This window comes from Vombatus ursinus, unplaced genomic scaffold, assembly GCF_900497805.2.
Source record: "Vombatus ursinus unplaced genomic scaffold, bare-nosed wombat genome assembly UNPS02014832.1, whole genome shotgun sequence".
Taxonomy (NCBI): domain Eukaryota; kingdom Metazoa; phylum Chordata; class Mammalia; order Diprotodontia; family Vombatidae; genus Vombatus; species Vombatus ursinus.
The window spans coordinates 49,396,609-49,411,363 of record NW_020954610.1 but is presented as its reverse complement, the minus strand read 5'-3'; the positions used below and the strand labels follow the sequence as shown (position 1 = coordinate 49,411,363).

The following is a 14,755-nucleotide window of genomic DNA, read 5'->3' as shown; positions in this document are numbered from 1 at the left end:
GAGGTAAAACGTAGAAAAATATCTAGATATAAATATTAAGTCAAGTCAACAAGCATATTATTAAACATTACCACGTGCCAGGAAATGGGCTATGTACTAGGGATACACATAAAGGGCTATGCACTAGGTATACACATAAAGGCGAAAAATAGTCCTTTCTCTCAAGGATCTCAGTCTAATGTAAACAACTATGTACAAAGATATATGCAGGATAAAACCCTAGAGAATAAATAAATTAAAAACAACCAAAAGTGTCATCCAAGTAGCAGTAAAAGACCTACATGTACAAAAATATTTATAGCAACTCTTATTTGTGGTAGCAAAGAATTAGAAATTGAGGAGATGTCCATCAATTGAGGAATGGGTGAAAAAATTGTTTACTATCTCAATGCAGGGGGGCCTAAAGGAAGGGAAAGAATTTGGACCTCAAAATTTTTAAAAATGAATGTTAAAAATAACTTTATAAAAAAGGAAAGAATTAAAGATGAGAATCACAGTGGGCAATGGAGAGGTACATGGTAGGTGTGAATAGCCTGCCATACATAATGATGAACTATAAGAAGAACAAGAGTAAAGGATGTCATCAAGGAATTCTATGATAGGAAGAGATGGCTAATCATAAGTTAAGAGCAAGGGACAATAGGTAGATAGCTGGTATCCTCACAATATTAGGAGAAAACAAGAAATGTGTCCAATATTGAATGGACTTGCAGTGGTGAACTTCTGAAAGAACATGGTCAAAAATCATACAGGAAGAGTAGGTAAAAGGGTTCTATTCTGTTATCACAGGAGGGAACTCCTGAATTGGAAAGATTATGGTTCTATTTGGGTATCTGAGAGTTTACAATGCTTAAGTCTAATTTGAAATGAATGCCCAAGAGCATATCCCCATATTGAAACATAAACTTTTCAAATGTTTCATTTTTTGGAAGTTCAGATAGCTTTGAATGGATACACAGTGAATATAAAGATTTTTATGTCAACTCCATAAAACCAAGCATTAATCAACAAATATTTACTAAGTATCAATGGTGTAATAATATACAATAAAACCAGGCACAACAATTTATTAATGTATTATGTATGTGTACATACATATATATATATACACACACACACATACACACATATATATATATATGAAGTGCTTTCTTACCCACAGAATTTCAACAGTTCAAATAGCAAGTATTAAGTCCAACCAAATGTCAACCAGAAATTTCTCTCTGAGCAATGAGGGGACCAATAATTATGTACTTGAAGTAATATAGTAAAATTATACCTAAGAAAAATTTTCTTGGGGGCAGCTAGGTGGCACAGTGGATACAGCATTGGTCCTGGAATCAGGAGGAGCTGAGTTCAAATCTAGCCTTAGACATATGATACTTACTAGCTGTGTGGCCCTAGGCAAGTCATTTAATCCGAATTGCCTCACTAAAAAAAAAAAAAAAAAAAGGACCTTGATAGATAAATGTTTTGGGGCATCATTTTGGTCTGAAATAGTATCCCATACTTTAAAAAAAAACACAAAAAAACCCCAAATTATACATCTGATTGCTCTTCAAAAACACCATGCAATTTTTCCCTCAAATTTTTCACTTATTACTCAGATATATTCTTTTAAAATTGTGAAAAAAGCCTTTGCTTATTAATAGATGTTATTGAATACCTAATACATACCCATGCTTTGCTAAGAACTGGGGTCAGGGGTGGAGAAAGGATGAACAAAAGCAGTAGAAATTATAGCCCTTACTCTCAGGTTGAGGACATTAGAGTAATGGAAAAAATTAGAAAAAACTCTTAAGGATTGCTATAAAAGAGTCATTCTTGTGCTGTAAAAGTTCATAGAGCAGGCTGAAATAATTACTAAAGGCTTTTGCTGAGAAGGTAGAATTTGAGCTAGGGTTTTAGGTTGGGCAAATGTTTGTACAGGCGGAAGGGAGAGGAAGGACAACATTCCTGGTGAGGTAAATAACATGAAATACACATGAAGGGAAGAACAAGTCTAATTTCTGTCCCCAAATTACAATAAACTAAAAATAGTTACATGACCTGAATAGTAAAGATGACACCATGATAAAAGAAACATTAAGTACTAACTACTTTCTGTACCTATAGCTACTGAAAGAGTTAACTAGCCAAGGCAAGGAGCAATCACAAAAGTTTTGGTTTATTCCCAGGTGCATGATTCTATCTGCTACACGGTGCTTCCAGCATGAAACTTCTACCAGTTCAGAATGGCACCCTCTCTTTAACTTATGGTATTAAAAAATTCCCTTGGGGCTCTGAGAGATTAAATGATTGACCAGGGTCACACAGCCAGACAGGACCTGAACCCAAGTTGCTCTCCATTATTCTTTAAGGAGCCCTTTATCCTTATGCCACAACGCTTCTCACAAAAGATAAATACATCATTTCAATTACATGAAATTGAAAAACTTTTTAATAAACAAAATCAATGCAACAAGAGTTTCTGTACATTCTGAATATTTTGCCTCAATTTTTTTGGGGGGGGGGGCGTGAGGCAATTTGGGCAAAGTGACTGGCCCAGAGTCACACAGCCAGTGAGTGTTATGGATCTGAGGCCGGATTTGAATTCAGGTCCTCCTGACTCTAGGGCCAGTGCTCTATCCACTGCACTGCCTAGCCGCCCCACATCAAATATTTCTGATAATGATCTGATATCAAAGATACATAAAGACATCACAAAAATATATAATACCCAAAGCTATTCCTAAACGGATAACTGGTTAAAGTATATGAGCAAAGAGATAATTTTAAAAAAAGAACTGTTAACTATTGACACCCTATGAAAAAATCGTTACAAATAACTAATATGAGAAATGAAAATCAAACAACTCTGTGGTTTCACCTTATACCCTAAAAATGGATAAAACTGACAAAAAAGGTAAAGTCAATATAGGCGAAAATGTGGAAAGACACACTAATAAACTTCTGGTAGAACTGCAATATGGCCAAATCATTCCTTTTTTTAAGCTCTCTAGTGTTTTTCTTTTTTCTATTTTTTTTTAACATGTGTTTTTAAAACTTTGAGTTACAAATTTTCTCACTTCCTCCCTCCCCACCCACCCTCATTGAAAAGGCAAGCATCTCGACACAGGTTATAGATGTGTAGTCATGCAAAACACTTCCATAGTAGTCATGTTATGAAAAACTAAGTATATTTCCCTTCATCCTATCCTGACCCCCATTTATTCTAGTCTCTGTTTTGACCTTGTCCCTTCTCAGAAGTGTTTGCTTCTGTTTATCCCCTCCCTCAATCTTCCCTCCCCTCTATCAAACCCTTACTCTCTTGTCCCCTTCTTTTCCTGTAGGGTAAGATAGATTTCCATACCCCATTGTGTATGTTATTCCCTCCTTAAGCCAAATCCTATGAGAATAAGATTCACTCATTCCCTCTCACCTTCCCCCATTTCCCCTTCACTGTAAATGCCTTTTCTTGTCTGTTTCATGTGAGATAATTTACCCCATTCTACTTCTCCCTTTCTCCTTCTCCCAGTATAATCCTCTCTCACTCCTTAATTTTATTTTCCAGATATCACCCCTTCAAATTCAACTCACCCTGTGCCCTTTATCTATCTAACTATACATACACATAATTTTTTCCCCTCCCACTACCCTAATACTGACAAAGGACTCATGAGTTACAAATATCATCTTTCCCTGCAGGAATGTAAACAGTTCAACCTTAATAAGTCTCTTATGATTTCTCTTTCCTGTTTACCTCTTCCATGTTTCACTTGAGTCTTGTTTTTGAAAGTCAAATTTTATATTCAGCTCTGGTCTTTTCCTCATGAATGCTTGAAAGTCCCCTATTTCATTGAATGACCATTTTTTACCCTGAAGGATTGATTATACTCAGTTTTGCTGGGGAGGTGATTCTTGGTTATAGTCATATCTCCTTTGCCCTCCGGAATATCATATTCCATGCCCTCCAGTCCCTTAATGTAGAAGCTGCTAAATCTTGTGTTATCCTGATTGTGCTTCCACAAAACTTGAATTCTTTCTTTCTGGCTGCCTGCAATATTTTCTCCTTGACCTGGGAATTCTGGAATTTGGCTACAATATTCCTAGGAGTTTTCCTTTGGGAATCTCTTTCAAGAGGTGATTGGTGGATTTTTTCAATTTCTATTTTGCCCTCTGGTTCTAAAATATCTGGGCAGTTTTCCTTGATAATTTCTTGAAAGATGATGTCTAGGCTCTTTTTTCAATCATGGCTTTCAGATAGTCCAATAATTTTTAAGTTGTCTCTCCTGGATCTATTTTCCAGGTCAGCTGTTTTTCCAATGAGATATTTCACATTCTCTTCTATTTTTTCATTCTTTTGGATTAGTGTTACAGTGCCTTGGTTTCTCATATAGTTGCTAGCTTCCAATTGCTCCATTCTAATTTTTAAGTAAGTATTTTCTTCAGTAAGCTTTTGGACTTCCTTTTCCATTTGGCCAATTTTGCTTTTTAGGGCATTCTTCCCCTCACTGGCTTTTTGGACTTCTTTTGCCGTTTGGGTTAGTCTATTTTTTAAGGTGTTATTTTCTTCAGTATTTTTTGGGTCTCTTTTAGCATCACTCTCAGTTTTCCCTCTACTTCTCTTACTTGTTTCTAAAATCCTTTTTGAGCTCTTCCATGGCCTGGAACTGATCAATATTTTTCTTGGAGGCTTTGGATGTAGGAGCTTTGGCTTCGTTGCCTTCTTCTGGTTGTGTGTTTTGATCTTCTTTGTCACCAAAGCAAGATAATATAGTCTGACTCTTTTTGCACTGCTTGCTCATGATCCCGGCCAATTACTTGAGTTATAAACTCTTTGTTAAGGTAGGGGTCTGTTTCCAGTGTGGAGAATGTACAGTCCCCAAGCTTCAGGGGTGGGTTTTGTGCAGTTGTTTTCAGAGATACTTCTAGGGGCCTGTAAATTTTCAGTTCTTCCATGGTGCTATGATCAAGGGTGAGGTGTGTACTCCTTTCCTGGCCTATGCTCTGGTCTATGAGTGACCACAAGCACTCTTTTCTGTTGTGAGGAGGATTTCCTCTCCACGATGCCAGTGTTCCTCCTCACCCCAGGACCACCACCCAGAACTGTGACCCAAATCCAAGCACGGACAAAGCAAGAGACTCCTGCACCAGCAGAGAGATCCCTGCAATCCCCCTCTAATCAGCAACTCTATTTCCCCTCAGTCTGTGGTCTGGAAGCTCAGGAGGCAGTCGCCGCCTCGGAGATATGCTCCGGAACTGGGGCTGGGATGCAGCTTCTCTCTTTCATCGTGGAAACAGACTTTTCCCACTAACCTTCTAAGTTGTCTTTGGCATTCATGTGTTGAGAAGTCTGGAAACTGCCACAGCTGCCCGCGATTCAGTCCCCTGAGGCCTGCTCCAGGTTCACTGCGGCCTGTGCGCCCACACCAAACTGCATTCCTCTTCCAGCCTGACACGATATACCTTTTCAATCAACCATCCAGGTTATCTTGGGCTGGAGATTTGTTTCATTCTGTCTTTTTGTGGGTTTTGCTGCTTTAAAATTTGTTTAGAGCCATTTTCCATTATTTGGAAGGGTTTGGGGGAGAACTCAAGCAAGTCCCTGTTTTTACTCCGCCATCTTGGCTCCACCTCTCTCCCAAATCATTCTTGAAAGCAATTTGGAATTATGCTAAGAAAGTGACTAAAGTGTTCATACTGCTTAAACTAGAAATTATATTGCTAGATATATATCCCAAGGAAGTCAAAGATAGAAAGGATCCATTATACATAAAATATTCATAATAACGCTTTTCGTAATTAACAAAAACCTAGAAACTAAGTAGAGGCCCATTACTGGGGAAGAGCTAAACAAATCATGGTTCATGTACGCAACAGCTTATTACTGCACTATAAGAAAAGACTATGAATACAAAAAAAACATGAGAAGACATAAACTGATATGCAGTAATTAATGTATGCAGAAGTAGGAAAACCAGACAGAATGACTACAATAACATAAATCTTAAGAACTACAAAAACAAAAAACTAAATTTGGTCCTGAAGATGAGATGAGAAAACACACATACTATGGGTATGAAACATGTATATATACACACACATATATTTCTACATCCCTCTCTTCCAACAAGATCTCTTTTATTCATATTCAAATCATAAAGATACTGTTTTTCTGATAAACTCCTGATGACAAATATCAAGTTAGGTAGGCATAAATGGGAATGGTATAATACAGAGTACAAATGGAAGGATTCCCTAAAAATGGTGTGGTCTCCCAGATGCTCACAGGAAACAAATTATATTGAAATACAAAACATGCACATTAATACATAAATGCAAAACAATTTCATGAGTGAGACAGCAATAACTGAATGTGAGGAGAAAATGAGTAAAGCTTCCATGAATTTAAGTGGCTTTTTATTTGACCTTACTAACATCTATGTATTTGTATACATGTTCTATCTGCTCAGAACATAAGCTCCTTGTGGGTGGAGATCATTTTTCATCTTTGTCTTTGTATCCCCAGTGCTGAGTTCCTGCCCCCTACCCAGAACTGATATGCTAATGCTGTGTGTGTGTGTGTGTGTGTGTGTGTGTGTGTGTGTGTGAGAGACACACATACATAGACTTACAGAGATCATCTGAATGAAGTTTCACTCCAATATGGAATGGACAACTGAAATCAGGCCACTGGACCTTCCTTATTTGTCCTAGGAGGGGAATGGACTAGATTATCTCTAATGTCCTACATGGCTCCAAACCTTATTAATAAATAATACTGCAAGGACCAGAATTCAAGAATATCTTCAAGGACCAAGATGAGTCCATTTTAATTAATCAATAAGACAAAGAAAATAAAGGAAAAAAAATTTTATTTCAAAGTAAAATTATGATACCTGCTTATAATTATTTCCATTTAAATTACATTTGGACAGAAAGAAGAAAGAAATATTTATTATCAATTATATTTCCTTATGGTCACTATTTGGGAACAATAGTCTGCACACCATTTTACACAAATGGGTTCTCTGCAAATGCAGCATCTATCTGTGGTCCTGTTCTGTTGTTCAGTACTGTCATAAGTGTGGCACATTTTGGATGGAGGAAGTCCTGTGTCTTTGACCATGGTTGCTATAAATCCCGATTTACCTCTTAGACAATCTCCAGTAAGTTTCTAGTTCACCTCTGGATATATTATTGATGGCTGTTTGAATTACAGTTTTAAACATATTATCCAGCTATTGATAAGGGCTATATCTAGGACATGGTAGAAAACATGCTTAGATCATCTCTCATTCATTGTTTTCATTAACATCTTAATCTTAACATCTTAAGAGGTATTTTTACCTCTTCTAACTTTATTGCTCTTGTAACATGGAAGAGTGGCTAGCTTTTGCTTTGGGTTGTTCTCTGAACACCTGGATTATCTTTACAGACTTGGATCTCTTACACTGGTATGAAGTCAGGGTCACTGGCAGCCTCTCTGTAGATTTCCAGTTTTCATGCAGTGGCCTGTGTGTGTCTTTGTTGCTACTAGCAGTTCTTTAAGGTTAAGATGAATAGTTCCAACTCTGCTGCACCTTTCTTTTGCAAGTCTCTTGGAAAGATCAAGATAATTGCCACAGATTACATTGTAACCTTTACTGAAAAGTGGTTCATGCACTTCCTCACAGCATCTGTAAGAGCGCTGGTAGTGTTGCTTCCAGCACTCTTCCCAAGGAAATCCTCTGAAATGTATTTGTTTTCAGGGTCTACTGCAAACCAAAGCTTCAAGCCAAATATGTCTGACTTGTTTGACAAATACTGAATAAACGTATAGCATGCTTAACAAGGCTGCAATATATACATCCACCAATATATACATCAGAAATAAGTGCCTCTAACAATCTTCAACAAAAATATTCCATGGTCCTGTTCTGAAGTAAACAGGTTTTACTTACTTTTAGTTTTCAGCTCAGAGCAAAGGCACATCATTAAATCGAGGAACAGATTACATGAAATGGTTTCACTAAACAAAGGACATTCACACACATTCCACATACTTTTTAGGGGTAGATTTCTTAAACCAATACCATGAGCCACAATAAGACCACTGAATTCTTCTGATTCATCTAATGTAACAGACCACTGAGCATTGTCTATTACTCACTGGTCTTTAGCATTTGTACATTTCTGAATGTTTCTAAGCACTAATCCACAAAATAAAATTCAAAAAGAAGAAACAGAACGTTTCTTCATGACAAAGGTTGTAGAATACGCAGTGGGTAGGGCCAGATCAAAGTGTAATAGTATTTAGCTGTTCCAAGTGTCCTCATACTGCTTTTCGAGAAGCAGTAGCTCATTGGCAAGGAATACACCATCTTTACCTTTCAGACACTGTGGCTCTTCATTTTTTGTTGTGAACTTGAGTCTGCTGAGAACTGTATTGCTCATTATGTTTTAGCTTGTCAGCTGTAGAAGCAACTCAACTGATGGACTCACTGTTGCTGGAATCAGATGAGGGATACTTTTTCACTGCCTTACACACTAAAATTGTGGTATTTAAAACACTGAATTCACTACTGAAAGTTCATCATTGGATGTGTCAGAGGGGGTATTTCTTATTAGTTCTAAAATCTACATCAGACAGTCTCTCGGGCATTTTATCAGTAAGGATACAAATAAAGCTTGCATAGTATGACAACCAAGTTATAAATTCTGAAAATCCAAAAAACTAAAAAAATTTTCTTAAAAACTGGCAAAATGGTACATAACAAGATAAAATTTTGCTTTACTCCCAAAACAAATTATTCACAAGTTTTTATAAATATCTGATGAATTCTAATGATGCTCCAATGGGAAAAGACTAATAGGAACTCAACAGAAATAAATATAAGAGCATTTCCTCTTATTTGCAATAAAAACACATAGTATTTATTAAGTATATGTGTCATTGGATGTATCTGCACCTTGTAAGTAGAACTACGTCTTTTTTTTTTTTTTATTTGAAAAGTCTTTAGAATGCTAAGGAATACTGATAACAAAGATATAGAAAAAGTCATGAAGTATGAAGTAGAAATACTTAAGCCTTTTCAAGTTTCAAGTATCCAAAAAAAAGTAACAATTGATGCACCTGTTCCTTCTAGGGTTAAATATTATTATATTTCTTGTGTTTTTCATCATTCAATCATCCTTGTTTAATTGGGAAGTAGTAGGAAATGTGGTTAATGAGGTTAGATTATAGGACTTAACCAGACAGAAGAATTTTAGATCACAGTTGGGTATCCATGAACAGAAATTACATAATTTTAAAAGTATTAAGGAAAATATTTAGCAGTACTATAAGAGACAGGATGGCACAGCATGGTAGACAGGGCCCTAGGTTCAAATAGGAAAGATCTGAGCTAGTAATCTTAGCTCTGATACGCTCACTTGCTGTATGAGGAAGTCATTAACTCTCACTGAACCTGTTATTTACAAAATAGAAATAACAGCTATACTACCATCACTTTGCAAATCTTGCTATGAAAATATCAGCTATCTTTATCATTATTCTGTAAGGTGGACAATACTATGAGACTGCAGTAAAACAGTTTTAAGTCTAACTGAATAAGCACTTACTAAGCACCTATTATATGCCTTTCCCTTTGCTATGCAATGGGGAAACAAAGAAAAAAAGAAACCATGCCATGCTTGCAAGGAGCTTAAATTCTATAGGGGAGAACAACATGTATCTAATTAAAAAAAAATAAATTCCAATTTTATAAACCAGTTCTTATTTCAATGCTATTTCTCACTCAGTGAGAAAGAGAGAGAGAGAAGGGTTGGGGAAAGGGAAGAGGAAGAAAGAGACAGGGAGGAAGAGGGAATGCAAGAGTACTTTGATATAGAAAAAGCCTTTCCTTCTTCCTCCCTTCATTTTTTGGAGGAAAACAACGACAATAACAAAGTAGTAACACAGTTAACATGGCTACCTATGGAAAAAGCCAACCAGAAAGAAAAAGAGTACCTTCTAAGACTCGGGAAAACAATATAGATCTCTGGAGTACTTTAGAAAACTAACTTAAGTTCCAAAAGTTTATAATGACAGAAAAAATGTCAGTCACTGACAACATGTAGAGTACCTCTCCTGTTCTTCCTATAGGATGGACAGATTCTTTGTTAAGTATTTAACTCATACTTACGCACAACAGCATCTGAGACAATGTAGAGATAGTAAAGAGTTATTACAGAGTTCTCACGTATATTAGTGTAGGATGAAAAGAATATGGGATCTGGAGTCAGAAAGTCTGGATTCAAATCCTGCTGCTGCTTCGTATAGTATTATCTTTGCCTCTAAACAAGTCAGTTCCATGCTCCTGTATATGAACTCTTAGGTTAGGATATTATCTGCTATCCCATACTACATAGGAAGTAACTGTATATGATTCAGGAACATCTACATTAAGAGTTTCACCTCTTCTCTTTAGAGTAACGCACTCTGGTGAGGGTTCTGGTCCAAAACCAAAAGAGTTTGAGGACTTCTGGGATAAATTCCAAAAATTAGTTCTGGGAGAAAGAATAATGCAAGAAAGGAAAAATATTCCACAGACCCACCAACAAACCTGGCTCTTGTAAGATGGGAAGTTTTATTACCCTCCAAATTTCACATGGACTCAAGTGAATTGACTTACAGTGATTACACTTTTCAGATATTGCCGAACTGTGAGGATTATGAATAGTAAGCCTAGAAATAAAAGAAACAAGTCCCTAATTACCAAATTCCCCAAGCTGTTCAGGCTCCAAATCTCTTGGATTTCCTTCCATTCAGCTATTTTTAGAACTGACTTTCTTTTTATAGAAATGATCAATGTGTAAATAAATCATTTTAAGGAGCCTATTAATGGAATAATCTATAGATTACCAGTGCTAGTCTACGGATTTAAAAAACGTTAATTATCTTAAATAACTGAAATCAGATAAGATCCTTTAAAATAGTACTTTAAAAGCACTGGATTGTTTTTGTTTTTACATGTATTCCAAGAGACATTAAAAAGTAACAAATGGACAGCACATAAAGCCTCATTTTAAAAAACTTTTATTTTAAGTGATGACTTTTGAATAAACAATTACTTAAGTTTAAGCTATCAGGTCAATAGCGTAAGATTTTTCAGCTAGAAATGTGTTTACTTACACACATCGATGTCCAGGAACAAAATTAAAATTCAGGATTAGCCACCAAAAAAATCTCTTTAAATAAGACAAATAACTCTCTTATCATTTCAAAATACCAAAAATTTCAGCATAAATGTATCATAAATGTACATCAAAAGCCTTAAGACAGTCTCACTGATTATGTCAACCATTGTAATCTCTTCATAACAAGCACACAATAAAATAGAAAAATCTATAAATCGGCCCTTGATGACAGAGAGTTCATTTAGTAGTTTACCAAATGGAATAACTCTGCTGGAATTCATTCAAGTAGCCTGTGAAAATGTCAGAATGTAGTCTGTCTCAGAGGTCATAATCCCCAGAGAGTTCTGAGTTTTGGCCTGTTTGTCTTTTCACATGCTTTAAGATTTGAAAATTGTTTCTCGTAGACACTGAGTGATGCCCAGGGAATGCTAGGATTGTGGGAACTGGCAGTACCAACGGCGAAGACAAACTTCATGGGAAATCAGTACCTACTTCATTTGCCCTATGAGCTCTCATCAGATAAGTGACTATATTCAAATGGTCTAGGAGTGAAGGGCAAGAAACAAAAATTTCATGCATCAGCTGACATCTTTTTTTAAAAAATGGTTATAGGAAGAAATACTAGGTTACAAATACTGTTTCTCTCATCAACCTCTGAATAACCATACTCATACTGGTAAGACTAAAATAAAATAGGAGAACAGCTGAAACATCAGTTATTTATAAGAGTCAATTCGAACATACTTTATAATCATGATTGGAAATTTAAAAACATTCATATGTCCTATTAAAAACTCCAAAAAGAATCTACTAGATGATAAATTCATTTATAACAAGGACTGTGTTCTATTTCATCTTTGTACTCCCAGCACCTGGCATAATGTGCCTTGCTCATAGGAGGTGATTAATAATTATTTGCTGAAGTGAATCAATTATATATACATACACAGATATATTTTAAATACTGAATTTTGAGGACTTCTGAAATAATCAGTTCAGTGACTGACATGACATAGCAAACAGTTCTTCTATGATTAAAAAAAAAAGCTCACACTGGAACGTGAATAAGGAAAATTAAGTTCTAGTCCTGATGTCGCCACTCACTGTAAGTTACTTTTTCTGAATTTCAGTTTTCTTATCTTCAAAGAAGTGACTGAAATAGATGATAGCTAAAGCCCCTACCATCTTAAAATTGCATGGTTCTATGAAATTATGACAGTTTAGTCAACTAGTTATTGGTATAGAACTGAAATGCTTTATGGTAATTAAGGTTTGAGATAAGGTGTTTGTTTTCTACATATGAACTAGAAATTTATAGCTAAATACTGAAAAATGCTAACACACTTGCATCTTTGTAACTTAAATCACAACAAAAGGAACATATGAATCAAATCTTTTGCTTTTATTTTGGTGCCACTGTTGAAAATAATGAGTACACAAATATACATGAATCAAAACTTTATTTTCAAATTGGAATTGATGAAAACACACAACAAACCAGCTGCAGTTTTTCTGAAAACAATAGCATTAACAGGCAAAAGGCATGAATATTTTGAACTAAAATAATAAGCTAAGAGTGTCTTTTTTCTAATTAAATGACACTACTACAAAAACACTAACGCATACCTGCCAACCTTTGAAAACTATAAATAGGAAAATACTGCATAATTCCAGATATATTCTAAATTAGATTAGTTATAATAAAAAGAACATCAACTAGATCACTACTTTTCCTTTTAAAAAATAGAAATTTGCCCACCTAGGTACAGAGAGTTGGCACGTACGTTTATGTTCACTAAAAAACCTGTGATGTGGATATCTGATGTTTTACTAGTGCATGTTCAATAAAAATTTCATGAACTAATAAAAGTGGAAATTCCCTGCTCCATTCTTTTTTTCCTTTTTCTGCTGCCCAATGGACAGCATAACAGAAAGGAGAATGGGATATCGGAAGTAAGCAAATGATGATATGAGGAGAGGCAGCCAGAGAAAGACATACGGACTGAAAGCTATCATACAAATAATACAGATGGCCATACCATGACACAGATAGTTTTTAAGACTTACCCACACTCACAGATTGAGTCAGCAGAGGAGACCGGAATCCTGATTCCCATAAGACTATACTTCCTGTTAATAATAGCGAGGGCAGTAGGTAAGGGTGGAAGAGTCAGACAATATGGGTTAATGTAAAGGCGTTAGAAAAACGCTTTTTCTGATATTTGCTAATGAATTTGGGTTATTACCCACAGTGGACCAAAAAGAAAAGATCAATACACCCTTTTATTCACTATATGTTTCATGTTTCTTTTTTCAATATTTTTAAATGATCTCTAGAACATTTCTCCTCCAAATTTGAATTTAAAAGAGAAACAAAGAGGAGAAAAAGGTGAGAATAACAAAAACAAACAAAACAAAAACTTTTTCCTCTTGTTTTAAGGCTGGGATCCTTTCCTTTCCAGTCTTTACTCCTACACTAAAACAGTCCTGATTTATTTCTAATACAGTATTTCAGATGTCCTTGACTTAATCGGTTCTCCCAACTATTTAGTAACAATGAAGCAGCAAGTATTAACCATTTCTCTTCATGGGTGAGAGACAAGGCAGCCGTAAAGATTGAAAGTAGGTTGAGAGATGGAAGAGGACGTATGTCTTCAAATATTAGAAGAACCATGATGTGGAAGACGAGTCAGAATCATAAGGCTGACCTTAGGACCAAAGTATAGAGGTTACAAGAAGAATGTTTTCAGCTCATTACAGCTAAAAAAATACTTCCAAACAAGATCTATCCAAAAGTGGAATACAATACCTCATGAGGAGAAAATTCCTCACCAATGGAGATGTTCAAGTAAAAGCTATATAACTATTGTAAGGGATATCGTAGAAAAGATTCATACTTTGCTTTGGTGGAAATAGAGGAGAAAGGGGGTTGGACCAATGACCTGTAAGGTCCCTTTCAACTCAGGGGTTCTTTGAATGAGAATCCCATCAAATTTTCCATTGGCAGGGACTGTACTATAGAGCTAAGCAATGATTTTCCAATTACTTATTTTACCTCAAATTATAAATGTACTCACTGCAGAGGGGATTCTGATTCAGGTACAGGTTAACCTAGACAGTCTTTGAATTCTCTTCCTAGTCTGAGATTAAGTAAAACCTGTTCATTTACAAATAGACTTAAGAAAAGCACACATGGTATCCTTTATCTCTGAATTATTTATCTATTTTATCTGTTTCTGCCAACTGCAATTACATAAACTTGCCTTCTGTGGAGGAGTACAAGATTGTTTTTTCATGTATCCCTTTAAACGAGCTAGGCAAAAAGCTCCACAAGTATGGAGCCTAAAAGAAATCATTTGGTACACTTCAGTATTGAATAAGCAATTGGTCTTGATCTCCTTAAGATATAATATACTATATCCAAATGACTCTAATAATGGTAGATATATCCCATGAAAGTTCTAGAGCAGGTAAAAATATTTTCCATGTCTGAGATACGAATTGGTTTGGTTTAACTTTTTAGTTACTGTTGCTATATAAGTTTTACTTAGCCTCATGTATTAATTGTTTGTACTCATGACCCAGGGCAAATATGAAAAGCACTCCACTTTAA

General features: G+C 35.7%; 1 protein-coding gene across 7 annotated transcripts in view; it reads right to left on the bottom strand.

Moving 5' to 3' along the window:
* The window catches only part of MRTFB (myocardin related transcription factor B), a 253,599-nt gene that overhangs the window by 108,820 nt on the left and 130,024 nt on the right, over window positions 1–14,755 (bottom strand). For 4 of the 7 annotated variants that reach the window (XM_027839253.1, XM_027839256.1, XM_027839252.1 and 1 more), the window contains exon 4: window positions 13,210–13,272. The exons of the other annotated variants lie outside the window; for them this stretch is intronic. In XM_027839253.1, coding sequence (XP_027695054.1) covers window positions 13,210–13,272 — 63 coding nt within the window. The remainder of the gene's footprint in view (window positions 1–13,209; window positions 13,273–14,755) is intronic. 7 annotated transcript variants of the gene reach the window in all.